At 45.4% G+C, this 13908-nt stretch overlaps 2 protein-coding genes across 7 annotated transcripts in view; one reads left to right on the top strand and one right to left on the bottom strand.

Annotated features, from left to right (window-relative positions):
- Positions 1–3624, bottom strand: part of LOC111837149 (uncharacterized) — a 30966-nt gene extending 27342 nt beyond the window's left edge. For 2 of the 3 annotated variants that reach the window (XM_023798997.2, XM_023798996.2), the window contains exon 1: positions 3199–3624. The gene's annotated coding sequence lies outside the window, so the exon portion shown is untranslated. Of the gene's footprint in view, positions 1–3194 lie in introns of all 3 variants that reach the window. The other variant, XM_072702163.1, reaches the window with a different exon arrangement.
- Positions 3625–8236: 4612 nt separating this feature from the next.
- The window catches only part of nkain4 (sodium/potassium transporting ATPase interacting 4), a 36087-nt gene continuing 30415 nt past the window's right edge, over positions 8237–13908 (top strand). For 2 of the 4 annotated variants that reach the window (XM_023798802.2, XM_023798806.2), the window contains exon 1: positions 8295–8606. In XM_023798802.2, coding sequence (XP_023654570.1) covers positions 8553–8606 — 54 coding nt within the window. In that variant the 5' untranslated portion in view covers positions 8295–8552. Of the gene's footprint in view, positions 8254–8294; positions 8607–10074; positions 10208–13908 lie in introns of those variants that run through there. The other 2 variants (XM_072702342.1, XM_023798803.2) reach the window with 2 other exon arrangements.

A 13908-nucleotide genomic window follows, 5' to 3' on the forward strand; every position in this document is an offset into this window, starting at 1 on the left:
TCCCCATCGGGACCTCAGCCAGCTCTCTCCTGTCAGTGCCAGACTTGTGTACATCCAGCAAGTAACCAGCATAGCCTCTCATGCTGGGGGGAGGGAGGGGGGGGAGAGATACTGCCCCCCAGAGCATTTGTAGATGTTCTGATTGGTATCATGCAATAACCACAGGTCCCTCGCCAACCAAGAAACTGTAAACAGGGACCTTGTCTCAGTAGGTTTCAGGTCTCTGGGCCTGAATTTCCCCAGCGGTGTCCGGGGGGGTTCTCAGGTGTCCCAACAATAGTGGGATTCCACAGCAGCACTGGAGGGGGCCGATCTCACATCTTTCCCAAAGCAAACCACCCTAAACGCTCTGGACGGCGTGCTAACTAACCCTAACCCTAACCCTAACTAACCCTAACCCTTCCTGGTACGACTGCGGGCGCCATGGAATCGCAGCCGTGTCACGCGGAGCCGCACGACGGCCTATCCCCCCCCCCCCCCCCCGCCTGGTGGCGAATGACGAGTGCCACCGGCAGAACCGTCTACCAGCTGGCCGCAGCCTCCCGCTCCAAGCCCCTCTCCTCAGATGGTCCAAGACGTGACACTTAAGAAGCCAAGACAAATATATGGGGTGAGATCAAAGTCCGAACGTCACACGGAGTCACAGGTTCATGGGGAATACAGGAAATATCACCGGCGGCAGTCGATTCACCTTGAGCGGTAACAGACTACATGAGTATCGCTCCTTTATTCCACAGCATCTCATCGACTGCCGTACGCTTGCTAATGAGATGCCATCTCATGACGGGTCTCATTATTTCTGAACACTGCCATGTGCTCAAGGTGACCTACCCTCCATTTATACACACTCCGGCTCCTTTCTCTGCATTCCAACCTTTTCACATTTTAGGTGACATTTAATGCGACGACCAGACGCGTGAAAGAGGAAGACCTTGGTCTGCTGCTGCAGAAAGATAACTGTGGACTCGTTTTTTTTTCCCCACATTCCTCAAAGGCATTTCTTTTCCCCCCCAAGATTTGAGAAATGGGATTTAGGGTAACAAAACAGCAGACACAAAAGGAACGTGATTACCATACCTTAGAAATTCATTGTACTATCAGTTGCACCAAAGGGTCGGTGTTATCAATTGCACCAGACGCTGTCCTCCACGTTCTTTATAATTCAATAAATCACTTAACGCTCATTAGCGATATCATCGCCTTGAAATTCACGACATATGTATGTACATCCTTCCCGCCCAAAAGTGCTTTATTAGGTCCGTTAGCAACAACACGATACTAATCACAGGCATAGAAACCATGAATATCGCGTAGCATCTGATCAGTAAACGCAAAATCGTTATTCGTCCGTTTGACCTTGATGGTAGCTGCAGGGTCAACGTGCCGGAAGCCAGATGCCGGCTGTACAGGCACCAGACGTTTGATTTCAGCCTCGGATGCTTCTCAGAAACTGAGACATCGGCGAGCTGCACTAAGCCCAACCTCCTGAAGACGGTCTTCTCATGTAATCTCTCAGGCTATGAGGAGAATTCTCCTCCCAGGGTCTGATAAGAGTTGGCATGTATTTACCAAGGCCAGTCCATGAATAGAGCAGGGATGGATCTCTCTGCTGTCACCCCCCCCCCCCCCCACACACACACACAGACACACTTAGGTCTCCACATTGACCGCCTGGCCTGGTCTGGCTACCCAGAACGCCATGAATTATTTAGGTGGATTTTACAGTGGCTGCAGCCCAGGGCCCCCAGCCCCTGTCACAGATGTCATCTCCTAATCCAAGGAGGGGGGGTGAGCCACACTGCTTTGCCCTGGTCTCCCGGACAGCCCCAAGCAGGGACAGGACCGATGTGGAAAGAACGAGAGCGCAACCGGCCCAACCCTGGGTCTGGAAGCCCTTCACAAAACATCTTGTCGTCCAGCTGAAGAAGGAACAAGATATGGCCGCTGGGTTTGAGGACTTTCCCCAGGATTCCGCTCAACGCCTCCGCTTGAGGAGAACTCGATTGCCCCATTACACCATGTAAGGACTGAACCGTGAAACATTTTAAAGCAGAAACATTTTCAGTTTCATAAATCAGAGAAAAACAACAAGTTGTCCGCTCTGCCCTCCCCACGTGCACGCGTGTGTGTGCATTTGCACACGCGGGAATCAGGCCTCTCTCATCAACATTTGTTGCCCCCTCCCCAATACCCCATCAAAAGGACACAATGAATGTAACGAAGTGAAAGCTGAAATGTGTCTAAGGAGCAGGTCGGTACAGCCCGCGGGTCACAGGCTGTATGATAACCTTACCCCTCCCCCCCACCGCCACCCCCACCCCACCGTCACGGACCCAAAAAGAGCATGATAATTGGATTTCATTCATCTATATTTGCAGGCATGGTCTCTCAGAACTCTTGAAGAGAATTGTTAGAATCAATTAAGCGCAAAGTGCATGGGTTTGTGGGTTATATTGTCAAATTACCGCGAAAACTTAATGTACTTTTGGCTAGTTCTTAACTAATAAAGGGTTCTCTTAGACTCACAGCAATTGTACATATTCTTTCAAATAAATTTCAATAAAGTATTGGATATATAACAGAAATACTAGTTATAAAAACAATGCCGCATGTAACACGGGCACCAGGAAAAGACGCGCGTCAGACGATATGTAACGTTGTGTAAAACGTAACGGTAAATCGCTTATACACCATAGATTATTAGGCATAATTACTTCCCGAGTTAAATACGGATGCACTTACTGAAATCCTGATGGCTGTCGCTAGTTAAAGCATAACGAAGGGGTATAACTTATTAAACAGAAGCAAAGCCGTTATTTGCATTGGTGTCATTTTACCATTACAGTCTCCAGCATATTAGAAAAAAAAATTATAATAGAGTGATCCTTGATCGTCATCAGTGGAAGCCTGGGAGTGTTTAAAATTATATATGAGTGATTTTTCACATGTACGTTGTTATGCTCTTCCCACACGTGCCGGGTCAAGGAGATTTCAATTAATGGCTGTTTCGTATTTTGATTTTGCGCTATAACTGAATATAAATCAAACAGCCGAGACGCAGAAAAACAAACAAAATAAATAATGAATGTAAACTCTACAGCTGTAGTTTTCACAACTATGTTGTATCAGTGCAAGTGAGAGAAGGAGAACATGACTGAATGATAGAAAAATACCTGGTTTGGATGGAGACATACTTACTTAAAGGTTCTTCAGGGTTCAAGAAGAGCGGAGTCCCGCCGCACGCGGTTCATTTTCTGTGCTTGACTTGTCGTTCCGCTCTGATCTCACCATCCTCATCGCTCTCAGTAATTGCAAAGTAGTTGCGAAAGCCACTGCAGTTCATGCGCGGCGACAGTAGCGTGCATGCACGCATGGCAGCGGTCTTGGTGTGCCGCCTCCCTGCCGCTGCTGCATGCTCCCGCACGCCTCCCTGTGTAATGCAAAGACCCGAGACTCGCCCCTCGCCTCTTCTGGGCTGGTTTCCGTCGCCACTTGGCTAAACGCATCCTGACCCCCTCTAGCGGCAATATGGGTGAACTGTCGAATAGTCTTTAATTAATGACCCATAAACGGACAAAACTGAGCATCGTCATCGTCGTGTTTATCTCCTTAGATAATCTTTTGACATCACGTGCATTACATGGACGTACCCATAAAACTGTATTTTTAGATACATACAACACATTAAAAGTAACATTTTCAATAGGAAAGTATCCCCACCTTGTTCTTACAGACATTTTCATGCCGGTTTCGCGCGTTGTTTGTTTAATGGGTTAAAATCCCAGGGAAAAGCAGGAGGCGCGTCTGGCTGACACAATAATGACATAACTGCCAATTTACCTTTTTATAGCGCCATCTCCTGCTTGGGAAGCAGCGTTGACATGCCAATTGATCCCTGGGCGTCTACATGCATGTCGGCACGCGTGTCTGACAGGTAAGTGAAAATACCATTGCTCAAATATAAAAAAATATAAAATATAATAACACCTGGAATTAGACATAGAATGACATCGGTTTGTCTCTGCTTGGGGCTATTTATATGTTCCCATTTTTATTTATATTAGTTTACAGTTTGTAAGCTCTGTGGACTGCTTTGAGTGCCCCATGCTTTAGGAGACCGAGTGGGTGTTGCACGAAACAGGATTTATCTTAACCCAGATAAGTTATTAGATTTAAGGTAGTCTGGGATAAACTAACTTAATCTTCGATACTTAAATTTAGCTCAGACTACCTTAAATCCGACAAGTTATCCGGCTAAGCAAGAAATCCTGCTTCGTGCAACACCCACCGAGTTAGACTTTAACGTTAAAAGCCTTATTGTGTTTGGCATCATAGGTTTTGCTTTTATTTATTTTGAAGTGGTATAATTTGTTGTATGATGAATGTTTAATCCAAACCCTGTGTTGTGCCTCTCCATTTTTATATCAACAAGAAACAAACACACATGGCCAATTTTCCACTTTGGTGTTGCAGCTTTTATTCACATTATATACACAAACATATACACAATACATATACAAAATAAAATTTGAGTAAATAATTAGTCTCGCTAAGTCGTTTAACTACAAATATTGTACAGCGTAATTAGATCTCGCGGGTTGGTGTTAAAGGGCACAGTTTTAAAATGATGAGAAAGATCTGTAGTGCAGACAAACCCTCCACTTCTCTGCCATCCATCCATCCATTTTCTGAAACTGCTGAATCCCAACTGGAGTCACAGGGGGGACCGGAGCCTATCCTGGGAGTACTGTGATACTGGGGCATTGATAATGGCAAAGGGGAACTTTAATATTAAAATAATATACCAAACAGACAAAACTAAAAAGAACATGACGGCTTCAAATAAAGGCATGTAAATAACCCTGGAACTAGCAAGGACTGAGACAGAAAAGCAAGTGGAAGACAAAGTTATCTGACAAACTGGGAAGGGATGTACAGTGAGACTCACTGACAAAGAACACAGGCAAGCGCACAAGGAATGAGCAGACACATCTATGCACACTGGGAAGGGATGTGCAGCGAGGCTCATCGACAAAGAACACAGGCAAGCGCACAAGGAATGAGCAGACACATCTATGCACACTGGGAAGGGATGTGCAGCGAGGCTCACTGACAAAGAACACAGGCAAGTGCACAAGGAATGAGCAGACACATCTATGCACACTGGGAAGGGATGTGCAGCGAGGCTCACTGACAAAGAACACAGGCAAGTGCACAAGGAATGGGCAGACACATCTATGCATATCTATCCACATACAAAACAAGGGACTAGTGTGGGCCATTAACACTCAACCAAACACTAGGGACTCAAACACTAGGGAATAAAAGGAACATAAACCATAGGTACAAAGTTGGACACAAGCAGGGTAACCAAGAACAAAGACATAAAAGGCAAGGACTAAACTCGGGTACTTAAATACAAAAAAACATGATTACAATGGGGTAACCAAAAACAGAATGTAAAATTGATTTTAAGAACGGGATGGGCAGTGACACCTGCTGGACAAATGGGAAAATGACGGACAGAATGGGACAAGTCAGGGACCAATCCTGACATATACACATCTTTAACTTTTTTAAATCCCCTTGCAGGATTGTTATTAAATTGTCCACCTGTATCTCTGCTATTTCGGCCTCGGTGCTTTAGGAACGAAGGGTTACTGGTTCCAATTCTGTGACCATGTCCCTTGTGGGCCTATGAGCAAGACCTTTAAGTGCAAAACTGCTCCGGTGGTGCTGAATAAATGGCTGATCCTGTGCTCTGACCCCAAACTTTGCTCTTTACTCTTAGTGGGGAAAGGTGACTGTGTATGTATAGATGTGGTAGAAATGTGACTGTGTATGTATAGATGTGGAAAAAAGGTGACTGTGTATGTATAGATGTGGTAGAAATGTGACTGTGTATGTATAGATGTGGTACTAACATATTCCCAGATATACATGAGTTGTGTTTCTGTATTGATTTCATTTGGAAAAGGAATACTTGCCATAACTATTTGGCAAAATCAGCAATATTCTTATACAATGGTTGTTAAATAGAATAATAGTTCTAAAAGAAAATATAAATTATTTTATTCATTGTACAAAAGAGTTTACCATGAGTGTCACATGAAGCACAATGATTTGGAACGAAACACTGTTTGCTCACACTTCCAAGGTTGGGGATTTGAATCCAGCCTCCTGTGTGTGTGTGTGTGTGTGTGTGTGTGTGTGAGAGAGAGAGAGAGAGAGAGAGAGCGAGCGAGTGATGTATATATTTTGACATTGTGGGGACCACCTTTTCAGTCCCCACAAAGAGAGACTCAGTTTTATGAAATTCTGTGGCAGCAATCAAAATCCTGAAAATGCAAAAAGTCTTGTATTCTGTTTGGTTACTTATGGGTAAGGTATGCCCATAGAAATGAAAGGGAAGTCTCAGAAAAGATATGAATGAAAGCATGGTTGTGTGTGTGTGTGTGTGTGTGTGTGTGTGTGTGTGTGTGGAAGTTGCATGTCCTCTCCATGTCTTCTAAGTCCTCTGTTTCCCCCTGCAGTGCAAAAACATGCAGTGAGGCTAACCGTGAGAAGCCCCAAGATAACTGGCAGAAGGATGTACAAGTGTCAGCCCTATAAAAGCTGACTTTGAAATCCAGTCTACTGTATGAAGTAGGGGTCTCTCTTAATGCTGACTGAAGGAATACTTATTTATACAGATATTAATACAGATCACACTTTTTTTCTCATTTTAGAAACCCATTCCTGTTCAGTATCTAATTTCGACATAGCTATTTCAGATAATAAAACAAATTCAGAAGGGCTGTTTGCCCTGAACAGCCGGAAACAACCGCAAACAAACCTAGCACGGACTCACAACACCACAACCACAAGGAGAGCTATGTTCGTCAAAGAAGCCTATTTATTTTCATTTTTAAGGTATCTGTGGGACTTTGTTCCTACCATATATTTCCGTTTTGAAGGCATACAAGTTAATGATGTTTCATTAATTGCTATAGTTGTAAATGCAATTTTGTAAATTAACCTACAAAGGATTTGATCTGTAAGAGTATAATTATGCATTATATTATTCTATTGTACTTTTCATTCATGGTTTTATTGGTCTAGTGGAAGCTTATTGTACCGATGATGCTTGAGAAAAATGCACTTTAAAAAGCAAACATGGTCGAACATAGCCTTGAAATGACAATGAGGTATGGAGGGCCACAATAACTGAAGGCTTTTAAAAGGCTTTCATTTAAACAGAGTGATGTAATCAGAAGTGAAGTGTTCCCTCGCTCTGCTAGCGAACGTGTAAAAGATTCATCACGCCTCTTCAGCTTAGGGGCGGAGCTCGGCGCTGACAGGGGACTGAAAGAAACGCTTTAAGGGGCTTCCATAATGAATCAGGATGGACAGGGGAGGAGAGGGTGGGGATTTAGAAAGAAAAAGGGGGCGTCCGGACCAGAGAAAATGGGGAGATACAATCGACCAGCTTCATGTACATGCATGTTTTGTGCTGGCGTCTCACACGGTCCACTTACCGTTTTAAAGCATGTATCGTTGCAGTGGTAACTCAAGATCTTTATTTGTCGCATGCATGAATGTACAGGTACACAGGATAACAAAATAATATAGGGTAACAGAATAATTTCTAAAATGCAGAAATACATAAAAAGTAAAGATAAGGAATCCATTGTCCGATTTCATTCCATTTTATCGCTGAAGATACAATTAAAACTATGCTCACTGTAGTGATTTTATTGCCGTTCATGTAATATCAGCGAAGAGAGCCTTTCCGCCGTGGCAAGTGGTTACGGTAACGCCCGGTGTTTACAGCGAAAGTTGGAGTCGGCAAAACATCACGTTGCGTTGGAAGGTGCAGTAAGACAATGTCCAGAAGATGGCGCTTAAATCTTGTCTTAAAACAGTATAACAAAGACTCCGCTACAGTTACATTTCCTTTACATAAAAGAACAACAAATCAATTGTCAATAAGAACAGATGCAATAGATCGTGAAGAAACTTATTGTAAAAATATTTTTCAATTTAATCAGATTAAACAAAAAAACAATAGTAAAGCAAACCTAAAAATATTTAGTAAAATTGATAATTTCCAACTTCAAAAAGTGCACATATAAATATGTATTTACTGTACCTATTAACTGGTTGTTATGTAAAACTATCCAATGTACGTTTTAACAAGGTGCTTTATTGCTGGGACTTTAGTGACACCGAGTACAAACAGAGCCAAGAGATCCTGGAAGCGCCGAAAAGGAGGTGAGCGCTTCTCGGGCGCCTTTAATACCCGCCCCCTCCGCTCCAGCACGCCAGTCAGGGCGAGCACGCCGCAAACAGCCGGGGCTCCGCACACAAAGCCAGGCTCGGGGCTCCCCCCTTGTTTTACCACCCAAAAAAAGCATGGAAGACCAGCTTTCCCGGCGTCTCATTTCTGCTGCCGCCTCACAGTGAGGCGGTCCTGTCCTGCTAGAACGGGACCCCGTGATATCTGCTATTTAAAACTGAGAGATATTTGGGATTTTGGCTCGTAGCGCGTCTGTTCTCTTTTTTGAAATACAATGGGCTGCTGCGGTGGACGTTGTACGTTGATTTTCCTCTGTACTTTCCAGCTGGTGAGTGGTTTTTCTTTTACAAGTTGTTTATTACTTGGGTCTCTGTTTTCATACAGATAGACATTGGGAGTTTGTAACGGAAACACTGTAGTTTTCCTTTAATGATCTGGGGATGGATTTTGTGTTTTTCTTTTAAGAACGGTGAGAGTATTACGTATGTTAATGCTAATGATCTGCGTTTTGCTTTTGCGACAAGATCGGTGACATGTGCACGCACCTTAAGTCATTGCACTTTACGCTTAGTCCGCGGACGTGATCCAGCTGTGAATCCCGGATAACCAGCAGGGGTCGCTCGCTTCCCCTGCCTGTCAGCGCATCTCTATTTTATAAGCATTTAACCGACTGCCGAGTTACTTCTGTCATTGGCTCATGAATTTATCCCCGTTTGATAGTAAAACGAATCGATTTTTTTTTCTAAAATTACCCTGCCGTGTCAGGTCGGGATCTAAGCTTCTGAAATGGCTTCTGAGGCGCTGTGCTGTTGTTCTCTTTTGACTTTCATCATCCCTGTATGCTGGAGGGTATAAATCTCATTGGTACCTGTCTACTTCCATATTCCTTATTATTTTGCCCCTTATTCTGCCGCAGTGACTTTTGGTGTTGCGTTATCAATGTATACGCATAATTAATCTCGTCCGGCGGGAGTAAATATAAGTGGTAAGGGACCGGGCCACTGTTGGGAAAACAGCGGGGATGGTCCCTCCTATTCCCATTGCGCACTCACCGTATGTCTGCGAAAGGTCAGTGGACCAGAAATGATTGCACCCACCGCTTCCATTGTCCTCATTCACACGACGCAAAATTTACCCACCCAGTCCTGGAGCGTTTACTGCTTCTCGGATACTGCCTCATGGGGTAATGACTTGGGGGCTGGGGGGGCGTAATTTTATTGCGTTTAAGATGCGCCGTCCCAGGCAACACACCCACAAAAGCTTGCAGGGCTGAAATGCCATCGCCATGGACGGGTAGTGAAATGGTCTTGCTTGTCCAAACCCATCTATGAAACAATAGCCGGTTTCAGAAGTTTGTCTTCTTAAAATTCACCAGGGGATCGCTGTCAAAGCAACAGACTGTTCTGTCTGGAATAAAATGTGAACGCTGCAAGATCAGACTATATTAGACAATGGGAAACGCATAAGTTATCCCCTCTATTCTCTATTAAATGCGTTTTATGCTTGTCTTACCGCTATTAACCCCCCTCCCCCCGAACACTCAGAGACTTCTCACAGTGTAAATGGCTGTATTGTTGCAGTAAAGCCTCAATGCTACCATAATGGTTTTCGAATATTATTTGTTGGGTGGGGAAAAATGCCAGCAGGAACTGATGCACGTGCATAGACTGAAGGCGCCGTTCGCGCTTAGGCTGGTCGTGGCCGTGTATTCTAATGAGGGGAATCTTATTTGTTTGGTCCTTTGTGTGCTGGTAAGAAATGGGGGTGGGGGGGCATCCTGGTAGGTGAATTGGTTTGTCAGCTTGTTTACTGGATGGATTCAGCAGTACTGTGGCTAGCAGTGAGTCGTGACTGTGGTTTTGTTGGTGACTGTAACGGGTTTGGCGGAGTCGTGGGAGCTGGTGAAGGTGACCCGCGTCTTCTGTTTTGGTAACGATCAGGGGCGTCCTTGTAACACGAGTTCTCCTCTTTCTGAATTGAATTACTTGCAGGGATTCTAAGCAGGATGTCTCGCTTATGGATGCATGGATGGATGGATAGATAGAGAGAAAGCCAGGGAAGTATTACACGGAATTCCATAGTAACAGCTCTGAAAAAAATACTTGCTGGAGTCCTGTGGCTTGTATCACCATCGATCATTTCTTATTGTGTGAACAGTATCGGGGCATAAAGTATGTGAGCAGTTTTATCATCACAATACTCTGGCCTTGAATTTTTCAGAAGGACTATGGGAGGGGGGCAGGGGGGGTTCAGAAAAACGAAAAAAAATTGGACTTATTTTGCACTGGCTAAGATGGCAGGGAGATGTCTTGGGGGGGTGGTTGCCCAGTTCAGGTGTGTGTGGGGAGGGCTGACAGCTGGCGAGGCGTGATGCTGTGTAAGTCCATAATAGAACAGCCAGTCAGGTGAGTTTTTTTGGAGTTTTTTTGTCTCCTTCATGCTGTATCTCTCGTTTACGGGCTGAGTTACTCTGTCACTGCAGGAGTCAGGATGTGATGCTGCAGCCTGTCACCTCTCCTTTACCTTGGCTGTGGGTTCTAATCCCCTTCACCTGAAATGGTTCTTTATCTGCATAAGTGTGACGTAGCATTACCGCTAATAACCCCCCCCCCCCCCTCCAAATATCCTGTCTTGTCTCGCTGACTTCATGCTCCGCAGAGAGTCGGCTGTGTGGATGAGCGGGCAAACCCAGCAGGCACCTGTTTGCCAAGGGGGCTCGGCCTGAAGAATGCCTCTTTATGGTGGGGGGGGGGGGGGGATTCTGAGGCTGATCTCCATGCCACAGTACCCTGTAAAACAGCTGTTTCTGCATCTTACCTGCATTTTTTTTTGGGGGGGGGGTGTTTGAAAATGGTCAAAGAGTAAACGGTTTTTAACATGAATAATGTTTGAAGGTTTTCTCCTGTTGGGGGGGGGCCCTGACGAATCTTCACAGTGATTCCTTACATGCCTGATGATGGGTTTACGTCTGTGTTATGTCATGTGTTATGTTACGTCATGTCGCTGAATCTAAACTGCTTTCTGAAATTACATTCTCATGCTACAGCAGTATGTACAAACACAGAGACACAAAGTGCATACATAAATAAAAATTTGCTGAACCTATTAACTTCCTCTTACTCTGTAACATGGTTTGGATATGAAGGTGATATGTGGTTCTGCAGGTTAGGACTCTGTGCCCAAAATCGGAAGGTTGCTGATTCGAATCCCTAGACTGGAATAGTGATGTAACCATTGGGCCCATGGGCAAAGCCCTGAACCAAGAACTCCCACCAGGAACGACTGATTCTGCTTTCAGTTGTACGTTGCTTTAGATAAGTGTGTTGGCGTGGAATGTGATTGGTTGCTTGGTGCTGGCATAGGATTTGATTTGTTCATTGGTGTTTAAATACCAGTAGACAAAAACTTCCAGTCATTAGCAGTAGCATAATCTCTAGGCTGTTTGAGGGAACATTTTTGCTGTTTTGGGATATGCGTGGAAAGACAGTCACCACACACCTCACGCCACACCAGCACTTTCAAAACCTCAGACAGACCCTAGAAAAACAGGAGGAAAGAATACTGTAGTTTGCTTTTTTTCTTAAAATAGGATCCATTTACAGGGCAGTAGGCAGGGGGTCCCCTACCCAAGGTGTCAGGGGACATACACTCACTCACACACTATGGGTAAATTAGAGACACCAGTTCATCTGAAATGCAAGGACTATGGAATCCTAACAGAGGTGCGGTCCGGGTGGGATCTGAGCCCATAATCCTGGTATCTGGGGGCTACAGTACCGCCCACTGGGCTGGCCTAAATTCCCATTGTCTAAAGCTTTACATTTGTTAATTTAGCTCTATTGGGGGGTGGTGTTTGGTTAAGCAGGTTAGGCCTCTGTGCCCATGATTGGAAGGTTGCTGGTTTGAATCCCATGCTTGGCAGTGGTCAAATCTCCATTGGGCCCTTGAGAAAGAAGACAGTTAACCCACTGAATCATGCACTAGGGGGGCTGGATGGGCGGGTCTCTCTGTGCTCAGACTCCAAGCTTCACTCTCACCTCTAAGTATGTATTGATTGTTGTGTGTCTTTAAAAGAAAAAGAAAAGCAAAGAACTATATGTGCGCTACAGTGTGTCTGTACTTCTGCAAATGGATATTCGCTTCATTTCAAAGGGGTGTGTGTGTGTGCCTGTGTTTGTGTGTGTTTGAGCACATTGTTGGATGTTGAGGTCTGTGGAAAGGAGGCCACAGCATTCAGCGGGTCGGTGGCGGTTTGGACGGCAAGTCAAGCTGAGCTGAATAACATGATTGATGATTCGGGTCCTTTAATTAGACACGGCGGCTTTGTCCGGCTTGAAAGACAGAGCGGAGGCCGCCGCTGCTCCTGAGTAATGAGGTCGAAGCTGGGAGGAGGTGCCAGGGCTTCGGGACCCGCTCATGGTCAGGCTGGCGGGGGTCACGCACTCACACACGCATGGCGCTCAGCTTAATGGCTGGTTTTATAGAGAACGAGCTGGGACAATGGGACTGGACCAGTGAAGGATTTTTGCGTTGCGAACGAGCCACGATGCACGACTGAGCCGCTCATCAGTCTGTTAGAGGGTTATTTCACACGGTGTGTTTTCTCACAAAGTGCTTTACGCCGATTTTGCTGTAATTTTTCCACAGAGCACTTAAATGAGAAATGGGGGGGGGGGGGGGGTATGTGAATGTGGAAAAAGGGAGATCTGTTCCCAGACCTTTCAGAGATGGTGATCCAGTATAAAATAATATCTGTAGAACTATGGAAGACAGAGTTTTAAGTGACTGAGGTTTTATTATGATTTGTGTGTCGGTATCTGAGCCAGGGGCTGAAATGTCTCCGGGGTATGTGTGGACGATTTGGACTCTTGGTCGTATTGTAGATAGTTCTCATTTGGGGGACACTAGGTCAGACCGGACTTGGGTTCTTGTTGGCTGGTTCTGGTTCCCTCCAGCTGTGTCTGTTTTCTGCAGCGTGGCGTTTTGTCAGACGTAGACGGGGGGCCCTTAAATGCAAGCGGACTGTTGGCTCTGCCCCAAGGCCTCCAAGTGTGTCTTCGGGGGAAAATAATTCGGGAATCTCTGCCTGTTTGTCCCAGTTTTCAGACTGAAAGAGTCTTCTCATCAGGGAAGGGGGGGGGGGCAGTGACTCAACCCCCCCCCCCCTAATACTGAAGTCTTCAATACAAAGCGGATGTTCAGAGGTTGCATGAAATGCACATTCCCCACCTGAGAAGTGTGTTGTATCACCTTGAAGCTCATTTTACTCCCTCCGTTATGAACACATCCTAAGTTCTCTCACTATTTTAAATGAAACATAAAACAAAACCCTTTAGTGAATTTGAGCTCTTCTACACAGTCCAGGGGGAGCAGTACTCCCTCCCAAACCCAGAGGGCGCCAGAGAGCTCCTTGCCCCATCACTGGTGTGGCTACAGTCAATGTGCTCATTGTTCCAGGACGAGGATGTGACCTGGTGCCGGCCTTCTACAGTTTGGATGGCTGCTAAAGCAGCCGTTAGAGGTGGCAGCGGGCCACGTCACCCCTGCCCCCCTCCGTCCCCCCTCCCAGTTCCTGCTGCTGGGAAATTTAAAGCCGCCTCTTCACTACAGGGGCACTTTAATAAAAAGCC

The sequence above is a fragment of the Paramormyrops kingsleyae genome, chromosome 18 (assembly GCF_048594095.1).
Source record: "Paramormyrops kingsleyae isolate MSU_618 chromosome 18, PKINGS_0.4, whole genome shotgun sequence".
NCBI classification, from domain to species: Eukaryota; Metazoa; Chordata; class Actinopteri; order Osteoglossiformes; family Mormyridae; genus Paramormyrops; species Paramormyrops kingsleyae.